The sequence below is a fragment of the Chelmon rostratus genome, chromosome 2 (genome assembly GCF_017976325.1).
Source record: "Chelmon rostratus isolate fCheRos1 chromosome 2, fCheRos1.pri, whole genome shotgun sequence".
NCBI lineage: Eukaryota > Metazoa > Chordata > Actinopteri > Chaetodontiformes > Chaetodontidae > Chelmon > Chelmon rostratus.
Genome location: NC_055659.1, coordinates 20023401 through 20044521, shown reverse-complemented (window position 1 = coordinate 20044521; position 21121 = coordinate 20023401). Strand labels below are relative to the sequence as shown.

At 41.7% G+C, this 21121-nt stretch overlaps 1 protein-coding gene across 2 annotated transcripts in view; it reads left to right on the top strand.

The window, feature by feature from the left end:
* Nucleotides 1–15720, top strand: part of cpne5b (copine Vb) — a 112063-nt gene extending 96343 nt beyond the window's left edge. For both annotated transcript variants that reach the window (XM_041952478.1, XM_041952486.1), the window contains 9 exons: nucleotides 112–165; nucleotides 868–929; nucleotides 3298–3344; nucleotides 5720–5901; nucleotides 6138–6265; nucleotides 7481–7583; nucleotides 13663–13720; nucleotides 14424–14497; nucleotides 15529–15720. In XM_041952478.1, coding sequence (XP_041808412.1) covers nucleotides 112–165; nucleotides 868–929; nucleotides 3298–3344; nucleotides 5720–5901; nucleotides 6138–6265; nucleotides 7481–7583; nucleotides 13663–13720; nucleotides 14424–14497; nucleotides 15529–15720 — 900 coding nt within the window. The remainder of the gene's footprint in view (nucleotides 1–111; nucleotides 166–867; nucleotides 930–3297; nucleotides 3345–5719; nucleotides 5902–6137; nucleotides 6266–7480; nucleotides 7584–13662; nucleotides 13721–14423; nucleotides 14498–15528) is intronic.
* The last annotated feature ends 5401 nt before the right edge of the window (nucleotides 15721–21121 follow it).

Below are 21121 nucleotides of genomic sequence, written 5' to 3'. Positions count from 1 at the left end.
GTGTGAGAGAGAGAGAGAGAGAGAGAACTGTACCTTTCTTTTATATTATTATCATCATGACAAACATATGTTCAGTTTAGATCACCTACACCTCTTGTTGCTTATTTTTAGGTGATTAATACCAAGAAGAAAATGAAGAAAAAGAAATATGTCAATTCTGGAACAGTGAGTATGGCTACAGCAGCAAATCAGGACTGGCACTGTGCCTCTTTTCTGCTCCACACCTACTCCTCCTGTGTTGAATAATTCCCTTTTTAATTATCATCTAGTGCTGACTTCTTGGAGGAAGATGTCAATCTGTGCTTTCTATGTTGTGAAAAAAAGAAGAAGATTTCGTCATTTATCCTCATATCACACACCAGTTAAAAAACATTTGGTAAAAGGCAAAAGAATGAGGTGTGTTGGTTCAGTAGTCGCTGGAACAAAATAACCTACTTTAATAGTTATAGCTGTGTGTATATGTATTGTATACTACCGTTTATAGTACTACAGCTGATTATGCAGGACGTGTGCTTTGGGTGGCAGTTGTAAGTGGGACAAAATGAAAGATGAAGGCGCTGCAGAACTTGAAGGACATGAGTTCTGAGAGATTGGTGTGTGCAACACCAACGACCAACTGAGACACCGATTTTCATACAACTTTCCCGGCAGTGAGGACATGTGCGAGCAATGCATACAAATGCATCTCGTCCTCTTTTCAAACTTGTCCTCTGGCGACGAAAATGAGTCAGTCATCAGAAAGCAGCCGGCTCACGTCTTTCACCAAAGTGCTGAACTACGTCGAGATGTGGAGGTTTATTATATTTAAGAGGAAAAGATCATTACCTCGATGTTTAATCAAATATTTCTCCCCATGTTCAATTCCAGGTGACCTTGCTCTCGTTCTCAGTGGAGTCAGAGTTCACATTCTTAGATTACATCAAAGGAGGGTGAGTGGAAATGACTGTGTGCATATTTATAGTTGAGCATTTACACATCCAGTCAAAGCACTGGACTCATGTCTCTGGCCAATATAGGTCCAATTTTCACTCTTCTTTCAGCTCTGCTTTGCACTCCATCAACCCCTAAGAAAAAAATTGTTTGTTTAGTGCTAAACGGTCCAGTATATGTTCAGGAGCCTGTTGCTCGCTGTGTCTGTCTGCTGTTTGGTGCGAGGCAGGTCAGAGCGTTTATTGAAAACAGCTGCATGCTGTGCCTGGAGACACTGACGAGAGTGGAGAGGCTGAACCAAACAGGTCGCTGTAAAACTTAACAAAGAGCTGAGTTTGGTGATAATTGTACATGGATTTGTAATAACACATGAACCCTTCCAATAATCAGGTACAAACAATTGTTAATATAAGAATATTGCTTATAGCTGCTTTATTAATTAGCGATAGCTATGATGGCCGAAACTACTGTACTAAAATAAGAATTAAGCTATTAAAAAATGTATCATCCTTTTAAGGATTAATGACACATGCACAACTATTATAGAAAGTATTCTAAATAATGAATTATTTATAGTGAGAATCCTTTATATCTGTCTTCATTGAAAAATGTATTAAAATGTATGTAACATATCTTTCATGTAGTAACACCATAAGTGTTCGACTGCAACTTTGCTAGACTGAGTAGTTCACAGTAGGTGCTGTCTGGAGCATTTAAGTGCCAAACATATTTAAATGAGCTAACCAAGGCCAAACTGTCTTCACCAACCCTTCGACCTCAGCTTAGTTTTAGAATATTTAGCTTGAGGAATATCAAGTATGTCTCAGGTGGAGTGTGCCTCTCAGGCAGGTCGGGCTATGCTTTGATCTCCACTGTCCTATCACAGCGGGTAGGCAGTCATGGGTTTTATGGGCTGTGGCAGTGCTGACAAGTGTGACAGATTCCTCTGACAGTTCCTGGCTTTGGCTGATCTATGATACAATAACCTTAAGGTTTAGTGGCGTCACTTCAAAAATATCATTCTCATCAGTCTGCCTGTTAACATTACTCTGGCACTTCCTGAGCCCGTCGCTTCTTAGAAAATGGATTGAAGTAAGGAAAGTGTGTAAACTGCCCAAGCTCTTTGCTGCATGAAAACAGGAGAACTGCCAAGCACTTCTCTGTAATATTCGCTTTCTTCATGATGCAAATGGGAACTCTTTGACCACCACTGTAATCATGAATGGACAAGAATGATTTGGTGTTCAAATAATAATCTCATATGAGGTAATAAATAATTAGAACATAGAATGTGAATTAGGATGAAGTCATGTTGTTAAAGGGAAAAGCTAAAACAGGACATTTTAGTAATAAAGCAAGTGTTGGACAGCATCAGGAGGAAAAGGAAAAGGAGGAGAAGGATTTAAACTACTACATACTGTGGTGTCAAAGAGGCTCATTTTACAAGGGTTCAACAAAATGACAAGACCCTGCAAAAGATGTCTGAGCTTCTTTTTTTTTGTATACTGACCTTTAAGCTCATAGGTTCACACACACTCAAACACACATAGACGGAGTGGACGGGGAATTCACATCTAAAACCTACGAGAGAATCACGGTGAAAAACACCCCGTTTATTGGTGCAGATGTACAATTTGCAAAGCAGAGCGAGGCAGAGAGAATAATACATTCAAGAGTCTTAATGAATGAATAAAATCAAGTTTAATGAATGCTAAGGTTAGCGGAGTCAGGCTGTGGCATTTCTCAAACTGAAAGGTTAATGTGAGTCTTTAACACGTTCATTTTATACTGTATCATTTGCTGCCTTCCTCTCTGGCGACTCTCTGCGAGGATGATGAGAGGCTGTCGCTCAGGCCCCGAAGGCCTCATCTCATTGTCGTAAATTAGCAAGAAGAGGGTATTGCTTCATCAGCAGGGAAAATTGGATTATGATTTGCTCTTAAGTGCTCCATCAGTCTAATTGCTAGTTACCCAGCTCAGTGTCTCATCTGCACCTCCTGCTACTCCTTCTCATGGAGGTGAAAGTCAGATAAACAGAGGAATGTAATCATTAAAAGACAACTGAGCAACTGCACTTCGTCTCTTAACGCAGATAAAAAAGACAAGATATGGCAATTAAATATTGATTTGTAATTCAATCATCATAAGAAATAATTACCATATTTTGCATATGATGTTCCTCTGTTAAGTATCATCTTTTCTTAGTATTAGAAATGTAGTGTGTGTACTGTATATATATGTATGTGTGTGTGTGTGTGTGTGTGACTGTGTGTGAGAGCACTGGAATTTAATGAAGCCTGGCATGTTGTTATTGCTGGCTGGTCTGTCTGATTTTTTTCCATACCCTCCTCTTCATCCCCCTTCCAGGACGCAGATCAATTTCACTGTGGCCATCGATTTCACAGCATCTAATGGTGAGTGATACTCACGCCAAAGCGTGTGTGTGTGTGTGTGTGTGTGTGTGTGTGTGTTGGAGGGGGACTGGGGGGTAGAGAATAGATAGTAGTGCTCTTTGTATGTGGCATGTCCGATTTCAGAATCAATCACTCCGACACGAACCAGCAGACGGTGCAAACGCACATACTGTACACACATTGTCGGCTATAAGTGATGGCCTTTTCCTAGATCGCTCTTCCTCCTAAATGCTCTGTCAATACGGCCTAAATGACGGTTGTAGCAGGCGTTTTAGCAAAAATAAAATAAAGCAAATGGTGCAAAGCCCTCCGACTGACATCTCAGTGGGTAAAGAACCACACTTAAGTCTAATTACACTGCTTGTGTCATTAATGATGCCTGAACACATGGTCCAAAAGGTTTATTCACCAATTGATTGTTGCTGAATCCTCCCACCTGACCTGCAATTGTCAAATCATAGTCTAGCAGTCATAACTAGGCGCGGCAGGTGCGGCAAGCTTTGGAGGTTTAAACTGTATGTTTATCTGCTCTCATGGAAGCTGCAGATGTTAGCATGTCTGGCTAACTAGCTTATTACCTTCAAAAGTAACAATAAGTGTGGCTGCAAGGCCAAGGTGAATTTCATTAGTTAGAATACATTTTGTGGGGTTACAGGTTACTAGCTCACAACTAGCACATCCACTGTGCAGTATTTCCAGACTTAGCCCTGGATGTTACTATATCAGGATTTATGGTAACGCTAGCTGTTATCGATTTTGTGCAAGCTGGTATTTCCATGTCTTCTGCAGATCGCCAACAGGTGAAGACACCCACACACTCAATTCTATTGTTATATTGTTAGAAACATACCATAAATCTCAGATACCAAAGCATTCTGACCAGTCACTAGCAGCAACATGAGCAGCTGATCCCAATGATCTAATTAGTGTCATCACAAGTAGCAGAACTGGAATGGACAGGAAGTTGAAAGAGAAAATCAGGGAGTTGTAGCACTTCCTTGTCACTGAGATGCATAAGTCAACAATCCATCTGAGAACAGAAAGCTTAACAGACGACCTCAGAGCTGAAAAATAAAGCGAACGCAGAAGTGCCGATAAGTGCAGTTCTGCATTGGCCTCAAGTGGCCTTGAATGTCCACTTGAGGCTATATCCAAAAGTGAGTCAGTCCCCAGAGACCAGCATATTAAAATTTCCTCACTCATAACAACTTCAGGGGCTGGATTCTTATCCAACTCACTAACTGTTTGATTTATATTAAGGCTTAAATGTATGCAGAATTTTGGGCTTGGACACTGTGAGACAGCTAGCTGCTAGGTTTCAGCAACCAGGCTCATTTCTCTCATTTGGCCCACCTCAGCTCCACTCACGCTCCACCTCTCTGCCCATTTTTGGATTTGCTGGGAGTCAGGCACTGCCAAGATGGTGACAGCCGGAGCCACTGTCACTGAGCTTCACGGTGACTCTTCAGAAACCGTTGGGCAACAGTAACTAATGGGAGTGTGGGGCCAGACTTTTGAATCAGGCCACACCATCCAGTTGACTGTTTGTCTGACGTCATGGCCTAAAACAGCTGTTTCTGATCTGACAATCCAGTGAGCGTTGTAGGGGAGTAACGATTAGCCAGTCAGTGCTGTGGGCAGGACTAATGCCGTTGTCATGCTGTTGTCAAGCTGTGCACCAGAACCGAAGAGGAGTAAGGACAACAATGTGACTATTATAGACAGTCGGGGAAAAATTGAATCCTCCTCCCCCACAGAAATAGGGTGGAGTTGAGGCAACGTCAGACTGAACAGAGTGTAACATGTTGCTGATGTCGGGCAACAGTTTCCCCAAACTGTTTCCGCCTGTGACGTGGTCAAGGTGAAATACAATTTGTCTTTGCACTCTGGACTCCAGATAAGATCACTTGTGTTACACAGCCTGGCCCGGCAAACCGCAGGATATCTGCTGTCAGATAGCAGGTGTAACTAATCAAATGGCGAGCACAACCTCACTGAGTGCAATGACGGCAATATTTTCTGAAATACGTCCGAAATATCCAAGCTGATAATGCTGAAACGGTGTGTTATTACAGAGGGGATGTTTGAGAAGGTTACAGTTATCGACAAGCATTCTATATGGCCAATTTATTCGTCATTCGGAGGTATTCAGCTCTCACAATGGCTTTCCCCCTCACTGTCTGTTAATGATCTATCATCTCTGAGGCCTGAACACAGAGCTTCACCTGGCAAGATTCATGGTAATCGTGATGCACGGTTATTTTTAATGTCATGTCATTACATAACAGGTGCAAAAAAACACTATCTCACACAGAGGTGACGTCTTTGTCCCTCGTCAACCACAATGACCTCAAAATTGATTGATTGGTCAACAGGTAACCCCTCTCAGTCCACCTCACTGCACTACATGAACCCCTACCAGCTGAACGCCTACGCCATGGCCCTGAAGGCTGTTGGGGAGATCATTCAGGACTACGACAGCGACAAGATGTTCCCCGCTCTGGGCTTCGGAGCCAAGCTGCCCCCTGATGGACGGGTGTCACATGAGTTTCCACTGGTGAAGTCAACCTCCTTTCATCTCCCTTTCTGATTATTACTTCATGCCACTGAAATTTCTTTCTAATTAATTGTGTTTTTTTCTAATTCATGGATTCTGTGCATGACCTGGTAATAAGAAGTAATGACATTTAGTGTGACCAGTGTGCTTTGATAAAGATCTTGGTGTTTCTTTGTTTGATAAATGCATTCACCAAGTCCATGAAATTGATTTTCAGTGTTTTCTCACCTTTTCAGAATGGAAACATGGAAAATCCATACTGCAATGGCATTGAGGGAATCTTAGAGGCGTACCACCAGAGTCTGAGGACAGTGCAGCTGTATGGGCCAACTAACTTCGCTCCTGTGGTGAACCATGTTGCCAGGTGAGACAGCTCCTACTTCTTTTAAGTGGGAAAGATTTAACTCCAACACACTGTAAGATTTGGTGAATCTATCACTCGCTTTTTCTTTTATATGGGACTTTATGTTGTCATGGTTTGGACTTGTGATTTTTATGTTATTCATTCCCCTCATTATTCTCATTCAAATACTTAAACACGATTAAAACAGTGAAACCTGCAGACAGAAAAACACTAAACACTAGTGTTTATATGCAGAGAGCAGGAGACATTTTTCAACGCTTTTCCAACAGACCTCCTGACAATGATTTAATTTATATGTTTATTACCAACACTCGGAAGAATTCTGCGTTCATGCCACAATGTTAGCATACAGATGATCAAGATTTCAGTTATCAAAAATAACACTCACATCAACATTTTTGACCTGCTTTGATTTCCTGTGCTACTGCTTTTCTGACCCAGTACACTGACAATATCTGTCCTGCCAGACACAGCGAACAGGATGTAAGATGCCTGAATATGAATTTAGATCAGCTGACAGCTATCAAAAGAGTGGATTTAGCTGCTGGAATAAATAACAAAACACATTTAAAAAAAAAAAGCATGCAAACGGTGATATGATCTGAATGGATCCTTGTGCCCCTGACATCCACCTCCACCTCCCACTGTTCATTTTCCCCTAAAGGTTACATTTGTTGAGCCATATCCAAACAGTTCTCCATCAGATTACGCCGATGCTCTGTTGTAATTAAAAATGTCATTCTGATAAAATTGACTTGTGCTTTTTTAAACTGCGGAGCCAAAGCTGTAAAAATACACAACCGGGAGTGGTGTTTAGCATTTGAATAAGTGAACTCAAGCAGGAAGATATTTTAACAATGGTTTTAATCTGGGAATCAAACAGCGCAAGCCGGCTTTGTTTTAAACTTGATTGTTTGGGCTGATTAGTCGATGCGTACTTGTGAGGCATTTTAATGAGTGTTATCTGGCGTACAGCAATGACAAAGAACACTTTTATTGAATTTTCCTGTGGTGGGAATGTGTGATAAAACATGTATTGTCATGGATTTATTTCCTACATCAATTTTGAGATAAATCCATTGATAAATCCTCAAGTCAGATTTGTTCGGGTATTAAAGAGATTATACAGCAGCCTCTAATTTCTGTGTGTGCATTGTGTGTGTGTGTGTGTGTGTGTGTGTGTGTGTTTGTTTGTGTGTGCGTGTGTGTGTGCAGGTATGCAGCAGCAGTGCAGGACGGCTCCCAGTACTTTGTGCTCCTCATCATCACAGACGGTGTCATCTCTGACATGGCCCAGACCAAAGAGGCCATTGTAAATGTAAGAATGGGACGATGGGGGGGCACAGCTCTTCATTGCACTAGCCCACATGAAGCCAGACATGCCCCGTTTTCTCTGGTATAGACTAGGAGGAAATGCTCCCTAAGAGGGTGGTGCTGTGAAATGAAGGAGCTGAAAGCAATAGTCCAAAATTTTTTTTTAATTCTCATTTGCTTTTCTGCCAAGAGTACCAGAAGACTGACACCACTCTCATGTCTGTAGGATGAATATGAAGCGACAGCCAGCAGCCGATTAGCTTAGCTTAGCATTGACAGTGGAGACAGGGGAACAGCTATCTTGGCTCTGTCTAAAGATAACAAAATCTTTGCTGGTGGCCTGGAAGCCTCGTGTTGACACAAGTCTGTTAGAAAGCTCCCAGCCAAGAAAGTGTCCAGCAGATAACCCTCCATAAAACCACAGCTTGTCTTCTTTACCCCTCAGTCATTGTACGGATTAAACAAATGAGATATAGCGTGTTAATTATTGAGCTCTAGAAGTGCTGGCAGGGAGGTTTTTGTTATCTTCAGACAGAGCCAGGCTAGCTGCTCCCCCTTGTTTTCAGTCTACATGCTAAGCTAAGCTAACCATCTGTCTGCAGTTTCAGATTTACCATACAGACATGAGAGTGGTATCAATCTACTCATCTCACACTCTGGAACAAAGCAAAGAAGTGTATTTCCCAAAATGCCAAACTTTTCCTTTAAATCAACCAACCAATGCAACATTATTTTCAATTATTCAACTAATCAGTCTATTAAAAGTCAAGAAATAGTGAAAAATCTTCATTTCCAGCAGCAACAGGTGTCATATTTAACATGTGTGTTTGGTTTGATTAACAGTGCAATGCCAGGAGATATTCAGGTTATAATGATATCAAAAACAAAAGAAAGAAAGAAAATCCTCACATCTGAGGAGCTGAGTATTTGCTTGATGTACAGTATTAGTTGATTATTGACATTGATGTCAAGACACAACAACATGTCGCCCAGATGTTCTTTGCGGTCATCACTCCGCTTCAGACGCAGCGTGTGACAGCAGCAGTTGTTCTGCAATCTGTAAAGAAAAAGAATTAACATAACGGCTTCATATATCTGCCATTCCTGGGCTGTAATTGCTTGTTTCAAAACTTTCGGGGTGCGTAGAGCACTCTCAGGCGCAATACATGAACTAATGATTTACCTGACGACTGCACCGAAGCAGCTCGACGTCCAGATCCTGTGAATGAATCCTCTCCTGTCCTGAAGGTGCAAATGTGTTCCCCTCTTCCATTTAGATCGTGAACATATTTATGAAATACAAGGTTTGAAAAGATACAGCTGCGTCAGGAAATAATAAACACAACATTGTGCTTTATTCCTTTGAGCTTCCCGCAAAACCTGCCCTTTTTTTCCCAGCTTTAAATAGCAGGTGGCTGGCTTTCTTTCCTCTTTCTTGGTCTCTTCCTCTTTTCTCCCCTCCTCCTCCTCCTCCTCATCCCGCCGCAGGCACAGAACACCCAGCAGACTGGATTTAAAGGGAATTTGCGACTGTTAGTCAAAACATTAGAACAGCCACACCTTCCTTTTAAGATCTTGCCTGCTGCTCTATCTCACTGCCTCCACTCTGACTTTCTACCGATGCTTGCCGCTTCCACTGCTTTCCCTTTTACTCCCCACAGATGCTGGGCAAGGTAGGACACACTGCTGAGGTTATATAAGTCTTTCCTCATCCTTATTCATGCTGGAGGGTATCTTCAAGACAGAGCGAGAGGTAGAGAATGCGCACAACTCTCTGTATGTTGGGTGTGAACGTCTGGAGTGGGCTTGCCTTTGTGCATGCAAGTGTTTTTGTGTGTTTCAGTGATATAGACCCATGTGATGGAACAAAGGGGGTTTATCAGTCACAGCAGAATCTGCCGTGCTGCACAAACCCACCTGTCAATCACTCAGCATCCCCCTCCTCTGCTCACGACCGGGGTCCCCCTGCCGCCTCGATCTATTTTTCTCCGTGGAGCCGTGAGACTCCCTCGCTCACAAATACAAAGACTTGTGCTGTCTCTCTCCATCTCTTCCCCTCTCAGAAATCTAGATCTCTTTGTCCTCATCTGCTCCCTCCATACATCTGTCACCACATTCAGACTGTAAGAAAGTCATCTGCTGTCTTTGATTTCTTCCCCTTCTCATCTTCTACTTGTTATCTGTCAGTGCTTTGTGCTTCATCTCTGTGTCAGTGCCGGCACCCACCAAAACTACATCCCCCCGTGACAATTTTACCCCCTTTCACTTTGGATCGGGTGCATGACTTCGTTGTGTAGGAGGTAATGGGATAGCTGGTGATGTGAAACCAAGAAAACCAAAAACATCTCCATGTAGGCAGAGCAGCAACAAGTGCAGTCCTCTCCATGACTGGAACAGGATACACAGCCTGTTGCTCGGTATTAACTCTTCACTCTGCTCAACAATCATTCCAGAAAGGGTCCAATAAGTGAACCTTGCTAAATCCTGCCGCCTTTGTTACTGTTGCTACGTCTACATCAGGCTCTCCATTCACGCACGGCACATTTGTGGTTCACAGCGATAATTGTTGTTGATTTGCCACCGAAATTCTCTGCTATTTTTGGACAAATGAGTCATTGATTTCAGACAGAAGTAGCTTCTCATTTGTCGATTTTTCCAGCTGAAATAACAACTGTCGCTAACAGATTTGATTACTAAGAAAATGTTAACTCCATAACCAGCTGAAGTTGAGCCAGCCACTCCAAGACAGGATTATTATTTCGTACTCGCTTCCTTGGTGCATACCATAATTCTGTAAGATATGTTTCGCTTGCAACATTAAAGGCAAAAAAGCTTTTGAGATGAGGTAAAAGTGATGTGATTAGGAAATGTAAAAAACTACAGCGAAGATGTGCTAGGAGTTACATAATCTCAGACCCCACGAGCTAATGTAATTAGTGACTGGTGGGCTCCTTGTTAACTTATAATATTAAACTTGCAGGGAATGTTAGTTACAGTAGCAGAGGATGCTAAAGCTTGCAGCTTACAGCGGAGCAGATAAGCAGACTATATGCTTTATACCTTTGCTCTTACACTTTGCATTATCAGTGACATTTAATCAAGCAATCATAAAGGAGCTGCATTTGGAACACTAGTTAAAGTCAGACACAGACAGGGGGCTGCATGCCTATGAGAAAACACCACATTCACCTCAGCTCCATCATCTCTCCTCTTACTTTTTCTTTTTTTCACCGGCAACATGAACATGGTTAGGCTTCAGTGTGCAGGTCCCTCTGTACAGGTCTGAATAAGCACAGCACCTCGAGTGACAACTGCTACGTAGCTTGTTTCCACCACCAAGATTAAATCAGCAGGATATCTAAATTTGTGTAGAAAGCTGGGTTATGGAAAAAGAAATTATGTGTATTTTGAAGCTGTCCCTTTACATTACATTAATCTGGCCTGTGCTGTGGCTGCAGATTTATTTTAATTCATTTATATTCATAACAAATCAAAAGAACTGTGCCGTCTTGGCAGGGATATGTGCTCTCTGAGAGTTTTCTTGAAACATGAATGCGATTAAACTGGTTCAAGATTAAAGCTATTAAAGTAAAATAACCGAAGCAGTACAAGTAAAGAAAGTGAGCCTGTACTAAAGGCGATGATCATCAACAACAAAGAGATTATTATGGATAAATTCAGTATGTACTTGAATTGTAAAGTACATGACAGCATTAACCTGTAATCTTAAACATAAGATGTAATTTGCATTAAATCCTTTTCAACACGGTTCGGTCTGTCAACATGTGAAGGATAGAGAACTGTATGACAGCTGCTCATTATTCCTGATGTTCTGTACTAACATATGTGCTGCTCTTAATGCCAGTTAACAATTAATATCTGCACTCAGTGCTAGCTGTTTTTTGAAGTGTCCTCAATCTGCCGCTTTAAGCTTGTCTCTGATCTGAGCTCTGAGACGGCCAATGAGAGATGGTCCAGTGACTCAGGTGCCCCCTGTGCTGACAGGACACTCGCCTCTCCAAACGTATATCCATAAACCTGCTGGTGTGTGGCCACACGTGCAAGAACATACACACACCCACCAAAGCATGCACATGCATGACATTTGGATTGAAGCAGCACATCCAGGCTGAGTTGTTGACGTAATGAGTGCTGATTGATGCTTTGCTTTGTTGTCTCATTACACTGGATCTCGGCTGCCAGTCAGGGCGACAGGAGGATGGCAAAACTGGGGCATGGTGGATTGCCAGGTTATTTTTGGTGGCATTTGATGTTCAGATGTGTGCGTATGTCTCCGGCTACACACACACGCATGCATGTCTGCAAGTGTGAGTGTTTGTGTGTGTGTGTGTGTGAGTGGGAGGACAGGCACTGACAGGAGTTGTGTTGAACACTGATAATCGCGTTGATGTGCTGCAGCTGAGGTGGCGTCGACAGAAAGTGCTCTCAACCCCGTGGCAAAAGAGGTTGCCTGATTTGCCACAGTACATTTGTCTTGTGCCGGAGATAAAACTGCACTTGTTATAAGTGCTTTGTGAAAACACATGATTGCAGAAAACTCTTTACAAACAATAGCAGCTTATGCATTGAGCACTGATGGTGCCATCTATCCTGAATTTGCTGGAACAGACGCTACCATGGCCTGTCAGAGAGTGATGCATTCACTGTCACTCAAACAGAATGTAAAGAAAAGCACTGCAGTCAGATGCAGATCTTTCTAAGAGCCTGAAAGAAGCTGTTCTGGTTGAATTGTTTGTTTATAACTGCTGGAAGGGAATAATTTACAGCAACATACAGTGTGTATATTAGATTAATTTCTGATATCTCAATAAAGCAAATATATGCAAATTGTAGCTACATGTAAAAATTATTTCATTGATGTTCAATGCAATAAATTATTATGTCAGAGAAAGCCTTTGAATATGTAAAGCAAAGTTTTTAGCCATGCTTGCAGTGTGGATGTCAGTTGGCTTGTCCACTTTAGTCCAGACTGAAACATCTCAACAACTAGTTTTGTTGAGACATTCACGGTGCTCAGAGGATGGCTCCTACTGGCTTTGGTGAGCCTTTGACTTTACATCTAGTGGCATCTAGTGTGCCATAGTATCAAACTATTTGCACGCCCTACGTGTTTCATTAACATTCACATCGTTTGCTGTTTGACTTATCTTCAAACAATATTTTGCTTTTGTTTGGGGACAGTAAAGCTCCACAGTAGAGGGACTAACAGCAGTGTTATCTGACTTGGTGTGGCTTGGGAGTGGCTGGGCGGGTGACAGAGGATGGTCGCTGTACAGACTGATGATGGCGCCTCCTCCCTCTCCCTCCTCTCCCAGCTCACAAATGCCACCATGCCACACCTGCCACGTGAGACCTTATCAAGGTTTCTGCCAACAGACCCATCAGTTTTTTCCTCCATCTTACCAAATGTCTCTTTTTTGCCTTAACCAGCTTCTTAGAGTTTACCTGTATTATGTCAAAACATGGTTTCTTTTGCAGGTCAGCATTTTGTCGATCCAGGCTGGGATTGTAGGGACGAATGTGATTGCTTTTTAAGCCGTCAAAACAGCTTTAGCACTGACTCTACTGACCCGTTGGCCCAGTATCTCTGGGGATGCTGTTAGTGTTGTCAGTGAGTTTAATCTCCACTCCCCAGCCTGATAACCAGCATTCAGTGGGCAAACTCAAATTGTCACCACAAGATAAGACGAGCCGGGGAGCATTCATACGACAGGAAGAGGAAAGGGAAAGGAAAGCAGAGACACAAACAATTCTATTGATGCATCTCCCTGGTTTGCCCTCTTCCTCTGACTTCCTGTCTCTAACTCGCCATCTTTTTTCTCTCTGGAGGCCTTGTCCATTTAAAGGCCATTCAGATAGTAATAAGGTGAAAGAGAACATTAGTGTGGTTGTAACCTGCGTGAATGAACATGTAACTGCCACAATGCCTGAAATACAGTGATGAGTGTAATCAGTGCTGATGTGGACAAGCTTCTCTCCTACCTTTGAACAAAGAAACATGTGCATGTGTGTGTTGTTATGAGAAACAAGGTTTTTTACCTGTTCTTTTAATTTTTCTGCAGGGTGCCAAGCTTCCCATGTCCATCATCATAGTTGGAGTGGGCCAGGCTGAGTTTGACGGTATGGTGACTTTCATTTTATTTTCATTACATTTTCTAGTAATATATATATATATATATATATATATATATATATATATATATATATATATATATATATATATATATATATATATATAACATAACGTATAACATGATACAATAAAGAAAGCATTTTGTAAAATTTCAGCAGTGTCACATTACTTAAACAGATTAAAACATGAGAGGAACAACAAATAATTGACACTTTAATTCATACAACTCACCGTCTGTTACTGTTACAGCCAACTTTAACCTCTCTGACACTAATTCGGTGAAATACCGGAGAGAAAATTACTGTACAAACTCATTTGAGTCAGCAGAGGAGGGAATGCGTGGGTGGATGCAAGCATAATTGTAGAAGAAATGGCTGAGGTTAATTGCTGGGCTTGCGGTGTTTAGTAGAGATGATTCTAAATTGCACAGAGGCTACAATAAAGGCGGTATTAGATGATTAGACATGCAATAAAGACAGATTACAGCTGCAGAGTTCAACCTCCTCTCTTCTTTACCGATGCTAATGCAAAACTTTATGGTATTGATGTGATGTGTGATAAATAAACCTTTACATAGGTCGCATATCTAACCTGTCTCTGTCCTAAAGGCAGCTGTCGTAGCTGCGTAGTTCTCACGCTGTGTGTGTGTATGCATGCATGTGTGTGTGCGTATGAACTTGTGTCTTCCAGCTATGGTCGAGCTGGATGGTGATGACATCAGGATCTCTTCTCGGGGGAAACTGGCAGAGAGAGACATTGTTCAGGTGACTGTCCTTAACGGCATAAAAGAAATGTTCCCTTATGCAGTCTGAGATACAGATCACTATTTACAAGCAGCAGTGTTTCCAATGATTCACAGCATGTATGTGTCATATTTTTACATTTGCATTGTACACTCGCACTGTTACCTCAGTTCTGCTGGGATGTTAAAATGTCTGTTTCTGACAAAACACCATCTGTTGGCACTGACAGCCCAAACAGATTAGGACATCTGTGTGGTTGCTGTGAACTTCTCGGAGACGTGCACACTGAAAAGTCTGATGCTGCGTGTCACAGGGAAACTTTATGCATCTTATTCACAGAACGGTTGAGGTGTTTCAACTGATCACCTTTCTGTTTCTGTCGTGTCAAGACTCAAGAGTCAATTAATAGCAGGAGTGGGACAATACCCAGTGCAATTGATGGTATTTAATGGTTATTGTTTTGGCCATCATCCACCGTGCTAACTAAATGAATCACATGATGAGATGTGTCAAGGTTTCAGTGGCTTACCACCTCTGCTCAACAAATTCCCGGGGGAAGTCTTGACAAATAATACAAAACTAAGTAAGCCTGCTTTTATCAGGCTCTTGTAGAAAAACTTATCTTTTCACTTAGGCTCATTTTATTTCCTCTCACTCCCGAGGGAAGCCAGAGCACAGGATTAGTAACAGATCAGCATCCTAAAGCTTGCAGGATCTGGCAAATGTTGACTAACATGGGGGCTTAAGCATGAGCCACCTGGATTTCTCCTTTCAGTGTACCACCCTGCTCCCAAAACCTACTTGCATACATTGTCAGAAAGTATTTAGAGCTTTTCATTAATCACTAAAGTCCAAAAAAACACACATGGTATTATTGTAGACAGAGGAAACCATATGCTGCCAAGTCCTGTGTGAGGCTATGTTCAAATAAAAAAGGTTGATAGTGGTATTTAGGATTATTTGTCAAATCACAACATTATCCATGCGAGTATTAAGTTGCTACTGGATATAAACATGCAGATTTTATGCCTTCTTCTCTCTCTCTTCCTCAGTTTGTTCCCTTCAGAGATTATATGGACCGGACAGGCAACCACGTGCTGAGCATGGCGCGGCTCGCTAAAGACGTGTTAGCAGAGATCCCCGACCAGTTCATCTCTTACATGAAGAGCCGGGGGATCAAACCCAACCCGGCGCCGCCTCCCTACACGCCGCCCGGACACACACACCACCACACGCAGATCTGAAGCCCTGAGGACTGACAGCATGCAGCAGCCACTCAGAGTCCAGTGCGAACTCTCCGCCTCCTGTTTCTTTGGTGCAAACTGGAGCTGACGCACCAGGAAACGGGTGATGAATTTCGTGCCGTATCCTCACAGTGACTACTGGGGCAGAACTTTGTTTTTATTTTTGGTTTTCTGTGATATATTTATTTGGCCGATTTTTCTTAAATAGAGGCTGCAAACTTTCCGGGACTCATTGGTGAAAGCCTTTTAATCGACACAGAGGCAGTGACTGTTTCTCGTCTGATTTGACAGCAGGTGGGTCAAAAAAGGTCACGTTGTGGTTAAAACTTGTGCCTGTGTGTGGTCGTTTCTCTAAGTGTATCAGGACACGTGAACTTTGACCTAAGCCTTGCTCGTCAGTCATCGGTGTGGCCTATTACAGTGATATTTTTTAGACACCTTTTCCCTTCTGGAATTAGTTTTATATTTGGAGATTATCTCTATATCTGCTAATGCATTATTTATGATGGAGGATCACAGTTGGCTACACTGAACATTAATCAGGCTTTTCATACCATGAGGTGTCACATCTTCTCTTCTTTATTAGGCAAATGTTTATAAGAGCATGTTGTATGAGAATTTAATTCCGCATATCCCAATATATTTATTCTCGAATGTTATTCAGAGTGGCATGGACATATGATAGAAACTTTATCCATTTTGAAGTGGTTACCAGTTTTTTTTAAGTAATTGCATACAAAAAGCACAAGACAAACTCTCTCTACAAGGACAAGATTATGACGTTGCTACCAGGCCAATCACACTCAATCATTTTGTTTCTGAGGAAGGTTCCCAATTTATTCATGAAAGTCAAGTATCTTTGTACTGCAGCTGCAATTCAGCATACTGACCCAGGCTTGATTAAGGTTGTCATTCAGGAAGGATGAATTTTTGCCACAGAAGGATGATGTTGCACAAGAGGAGCCTCAGCCACTTTCTCATGATCTATGTTTCTTTCTATTTTTATAATCCACAAAAAAAAAAGTTTTGTAAGATACAGTAAATATCATGTAAGTATAAGACACACCATGAAACAGGACAAAGAAATAAAGAACACAAAACACAACAAAAACAGAATTAATACGAGTCATAGCTGGAGCCCCAACCTGGAAAGCAGGCAACTGCTCCTCATTACTTGCTGGTAATTTGATTAATTGCAACCTTTTTTGGTAATATATACCACTAAAGCACAATTTACACGGAAAGTGAGGGTCCTGAGGCAGGGATTATTTTCTATTATACGCATGTTTCATATTAATAAAATAAATGTGTATTTTAGGAAAATGAAGACACACTGGTTGGTTTATGTAAAATGATTTGAGGGAACTGGAGGAGCCTGGTTATTAATTAGGGCCTGTATATAATTTCTACCCCAGAGCCTGATAGCGGTTAATCCAGCCCTGATACTACCCCAAACACACCAGCTCTGCAAGCCAGAGACTTCCATGTCAGCGCAAATCCGCAAGCCCCCCAGCGGCCACATAACCTCCGTCGTCACAGATATCACACCGTGACGCAGTGCGATCACAGCCACAGTGTTCCTCCCTGGAGATTAACGTTTCATACAGCCCAGTCCTCGCTTGCTGTATTACAAGTCTCTGGTGGGAGACAGTTCACAAGTGGTCTCCAGAGTTTCAGGGTTTACATTCATTACATTCAGTATAGTAATTCTCTTGTGTGTCAACACATCGACAATCTGTCTATACCGCAGGGCAAAGAGGGATCTTTTGTGCTAATCTTAGTTTTCTCTAACCTCCCACCATCTGTGACATCAGTTTAGTTTGAAGGGACAAAAACAAACTGGCTGCCACGTAGCCTAATTTTACAGCATCTGTAACAAAGCTTGTAATTCTAGATGCAGCTTTGAGCAGTGATGCAACATTATCCATGATAGTCCAACGGCGTGTCACCTTACACAGATGCAGAGACCACGCTCTAAAAATGAAGACATTTAAAAGGAATAAGATCAATGTAGGGATGTTTTAATCAGTAAGCACACACACAAGCACAAATGACCAGAATATGAGTTTTTGATGTCACAACAGCCATTGTTCTTCTCTTCGTAAAATGATTCAGCTTCACCTGGTTTTGTTTACCGCTCTGACCTTCCTGCGCCCCTCATCGGTGTAGGTAGTAATCAAACACAAAAACCATACTACAACAAGAATAACAGACTGTAAAAGGTGTCCTTTCCTTTTAAATGAACAAATCCGTGCAGAAGATGAATGAACCTGCGCTGAAAACGTTCTATTCGAATGTCAAATGTAGCAAACTGCAGGCCTTAAGCACGTGAAAGGCGCTCACTCCATCTCATTTAGTCCTGCATTGGAAAGCAGTTCAGGTGGATAAGTATGGCTCTTGGGTGGAGGAGAGATAATGAGGTAATGGTGGTCCAAATGGCAAACAGCAATTGGCTTCAATCTTTGTGAGGTGTAAGAGAGGAAATGGTTAACAGTGAAAAGATGAGAGCGGACTCAGGATATAAAGTGTGCGTGACAGCTGGTGTGCATATACATCCCGACAGCACTTTATCCTCGAGAGGAGTGCTTATGGTGTGCGTTTGATATTCAGGAATACCGCTGTTTTGAATATATATATTTATCCATTTTTGGAGTTTGTATGACGAGCCATGGCTCCCGTCTCTGTCATTACGGCGGCTTCATCTCCTCTTTAAAGCCCTGATTTTATTAGTATGACGGATCGACTGCATGTTTTTCTTGGGGTACGCTGAAGAGTGTTTTACCCACGGTGCCGCCATCTGTAAAATAGGAACCAGCCCAACCAGATTACATGCATGTCAGTGCCAAACATGGCAGTGAGCTCTGTGGACTGTTTGCTATTTCTTCTCTCTTGTGCCTGGTTCTCCAAACACTTCTTGTCTCACCAGTGGTTAAAAACTGTAGCTAATTAGCATGTTACAGTTAACACTTTTTTAAAACTCTTTTTTTTTTTTGTCGAATCCCGCAGTTTCTCTTTGTTGTTTGTATTTATTAGTTTTTTTAGTTTTTTTCTGATTTGCATGACTCCCTACTTTCCTTTAAATGGGTTTTTATTGTACATGATTATTGTCATATGGTGGGTTGTGAAATGCTTTGTATTGGATTGCCTTAACTGAAAATTAATTAAAAAATGACTACTTTTATAAAAGTTCTTGGAGTGTTATCCTTTGATTTTAGTGGTCAGCGTTTTAATTTGTTACTTAAAATACACAACAGAGAGGATCGTTTTAAAAATGGAGTCGGGCTGCTGGTTGCTGATTAGCTGAGCGCCAACCGCTCAAGGGGAAACTCCTCATAAACATTCACATTATTCACTTTCACAACATTCCTACAAGTTGAAAAGAGTCACAGAGCAGAACATCCTGTCTGGAGCACAGTGGCAGGCATCTCGTCAGTTCTGTGATACATTTTTTTTTTCATCAGTGCAGGTGAATGGTGGTCTTGTGCGCCTTTTTTTAGAGCTCGACTAGTTCCAACTTGTTTCCTTGAGGCAAAAAATCCAAACCAAAGAGGAAACATACAAAAGTTAATTCATACCAGCTTAATGAGCAAAACTTTAGGCTTCAGAGGCTGATCCCTTCATCACCATGAAGGCATGCAACATACATTGAGGTGTTAAATTAACCACCAAAGGCTAACTTGTAGCTCCATAAAGTTTGTTTCAGTCTACATAATGCATTTTGGATGTCATCTTTAAATTGACAAAGGAGAATGTGATAATCTATTTACTTTCTAATATCCAGTGTGAATTAAATCATTCAACCTCAACATCTTACTTTACAGCTACGTGTATTTAATACATCAGAATAATGGGGTAGATTATGAGACAACAGTCAGTGCAGAAGTGACTCTGTCCATTAGGACTTACAACAAAGTCAGTTACAGGTAAGCTGCAGAGTGATGGTAAATGGTAAATGGACTGTGTTTGTATAGAGCTTTTCTAGGCTTACGACCACTCAAAGTGCTTCAAAAACAAGTCAGCATTCACCCATTCACACACACACATTCAAACAGAGGCTGCCATGCCTTCTTACTGCTCATCAGGAGCGAAAAACTATTCACTCATACGCACAGAGCGATTTGGGGTCGAGTATCTTCCCCAAGGACAATCTGACATGACGACTACAAACCACCGACCCTCTGATTTAGTGGAGGACACTCTCTACCTCCTGAGCCACAGCAGTGATAGCAGAGTTGTAACCATTATCTCTCTGAGCTGTAATCAGTGAGTGCTGTGATTTAAGATGTTCGCAAACATCCCTAAATGAAAGGTTATGTTTGCCTTTACCAGAATATTATATCAGTACGACTTCAATTTGCTTCCAGGTTGGTTCATGCTCTTGACAGTGCTCAGAGTGTACCTCACCTACTGCAGGGAATCATACTACATGTCACTCTTTTGCAGTTTATTTTGAAAACCTGGTTTACTGATGTGCTAATTTCCAATAAATGAGAGGCCATCTGTTGTTTAAATAACAGCTATCACACGCTGGAACATGTACAACAGGTGATAGTTGACAAACCAATGGGGAAAAGGCAGAATAAATGAGTGCAGGAAGATAACGAGTGCAGATGCTTCCATACAGAACAGTGTTTGATCCCTTGAGGTTGACTGGAAAAACCCACTCAAGCTATTCTTGTGGCCTTCGGTGGCTCAACACTTTACTAAAACACTTAATGTTGGTTTTCCCTTTAATTTGCTCACCCATCTGTGCACGGTTAGGACCACTTCCATTTGAAACAAGCCACGCTTCAATGTCCTCGGTATGCATTTTCTAATATGGCTAAAATAACACCTATTAGACTATGTGTTGAAGTAAAGAAAAAGTCAAAGACACACACACACACACACACACACACAGACATACACACATTAATATGGCCCATTAAATCTAAAAATAAAATGGTGTTTAGGTGCTAATTGGAGTTCCTTTCAAGAAAGAAAACAAAGGCACTCTTTAGAAAATGCAAATATCTTACAGCACTTAATTGCATTGTTTACCATCATTCTTCCCCTAACTACCACTTGTATTTACGAGCAATAAGGCAGCACTGGACTTCCAACTTTCTTCCTCACCAAGCTGGGAGGAAACTTAAAAATGTCTTCAGTATTTTTTCCAGCCTACACAAGTTTGCCCTTGTTAAATTATTCTGTTTGCATCATGTCCTATATGTACATGTCTTGACTCAGCAGTCTGCGGTGGCACGGGTGACAGCTGTCATAAAACCTGATCAAACCCCAAACTGAATGTGAGAAAATGCATTCACTTCAGCAGCAGAGTACAGCTGCTGTTAACATAGCAGGCGCTGCACAGGCTCCACTGAAAAACGCCTCATTATTACTTAGAAAACACTGCATACAT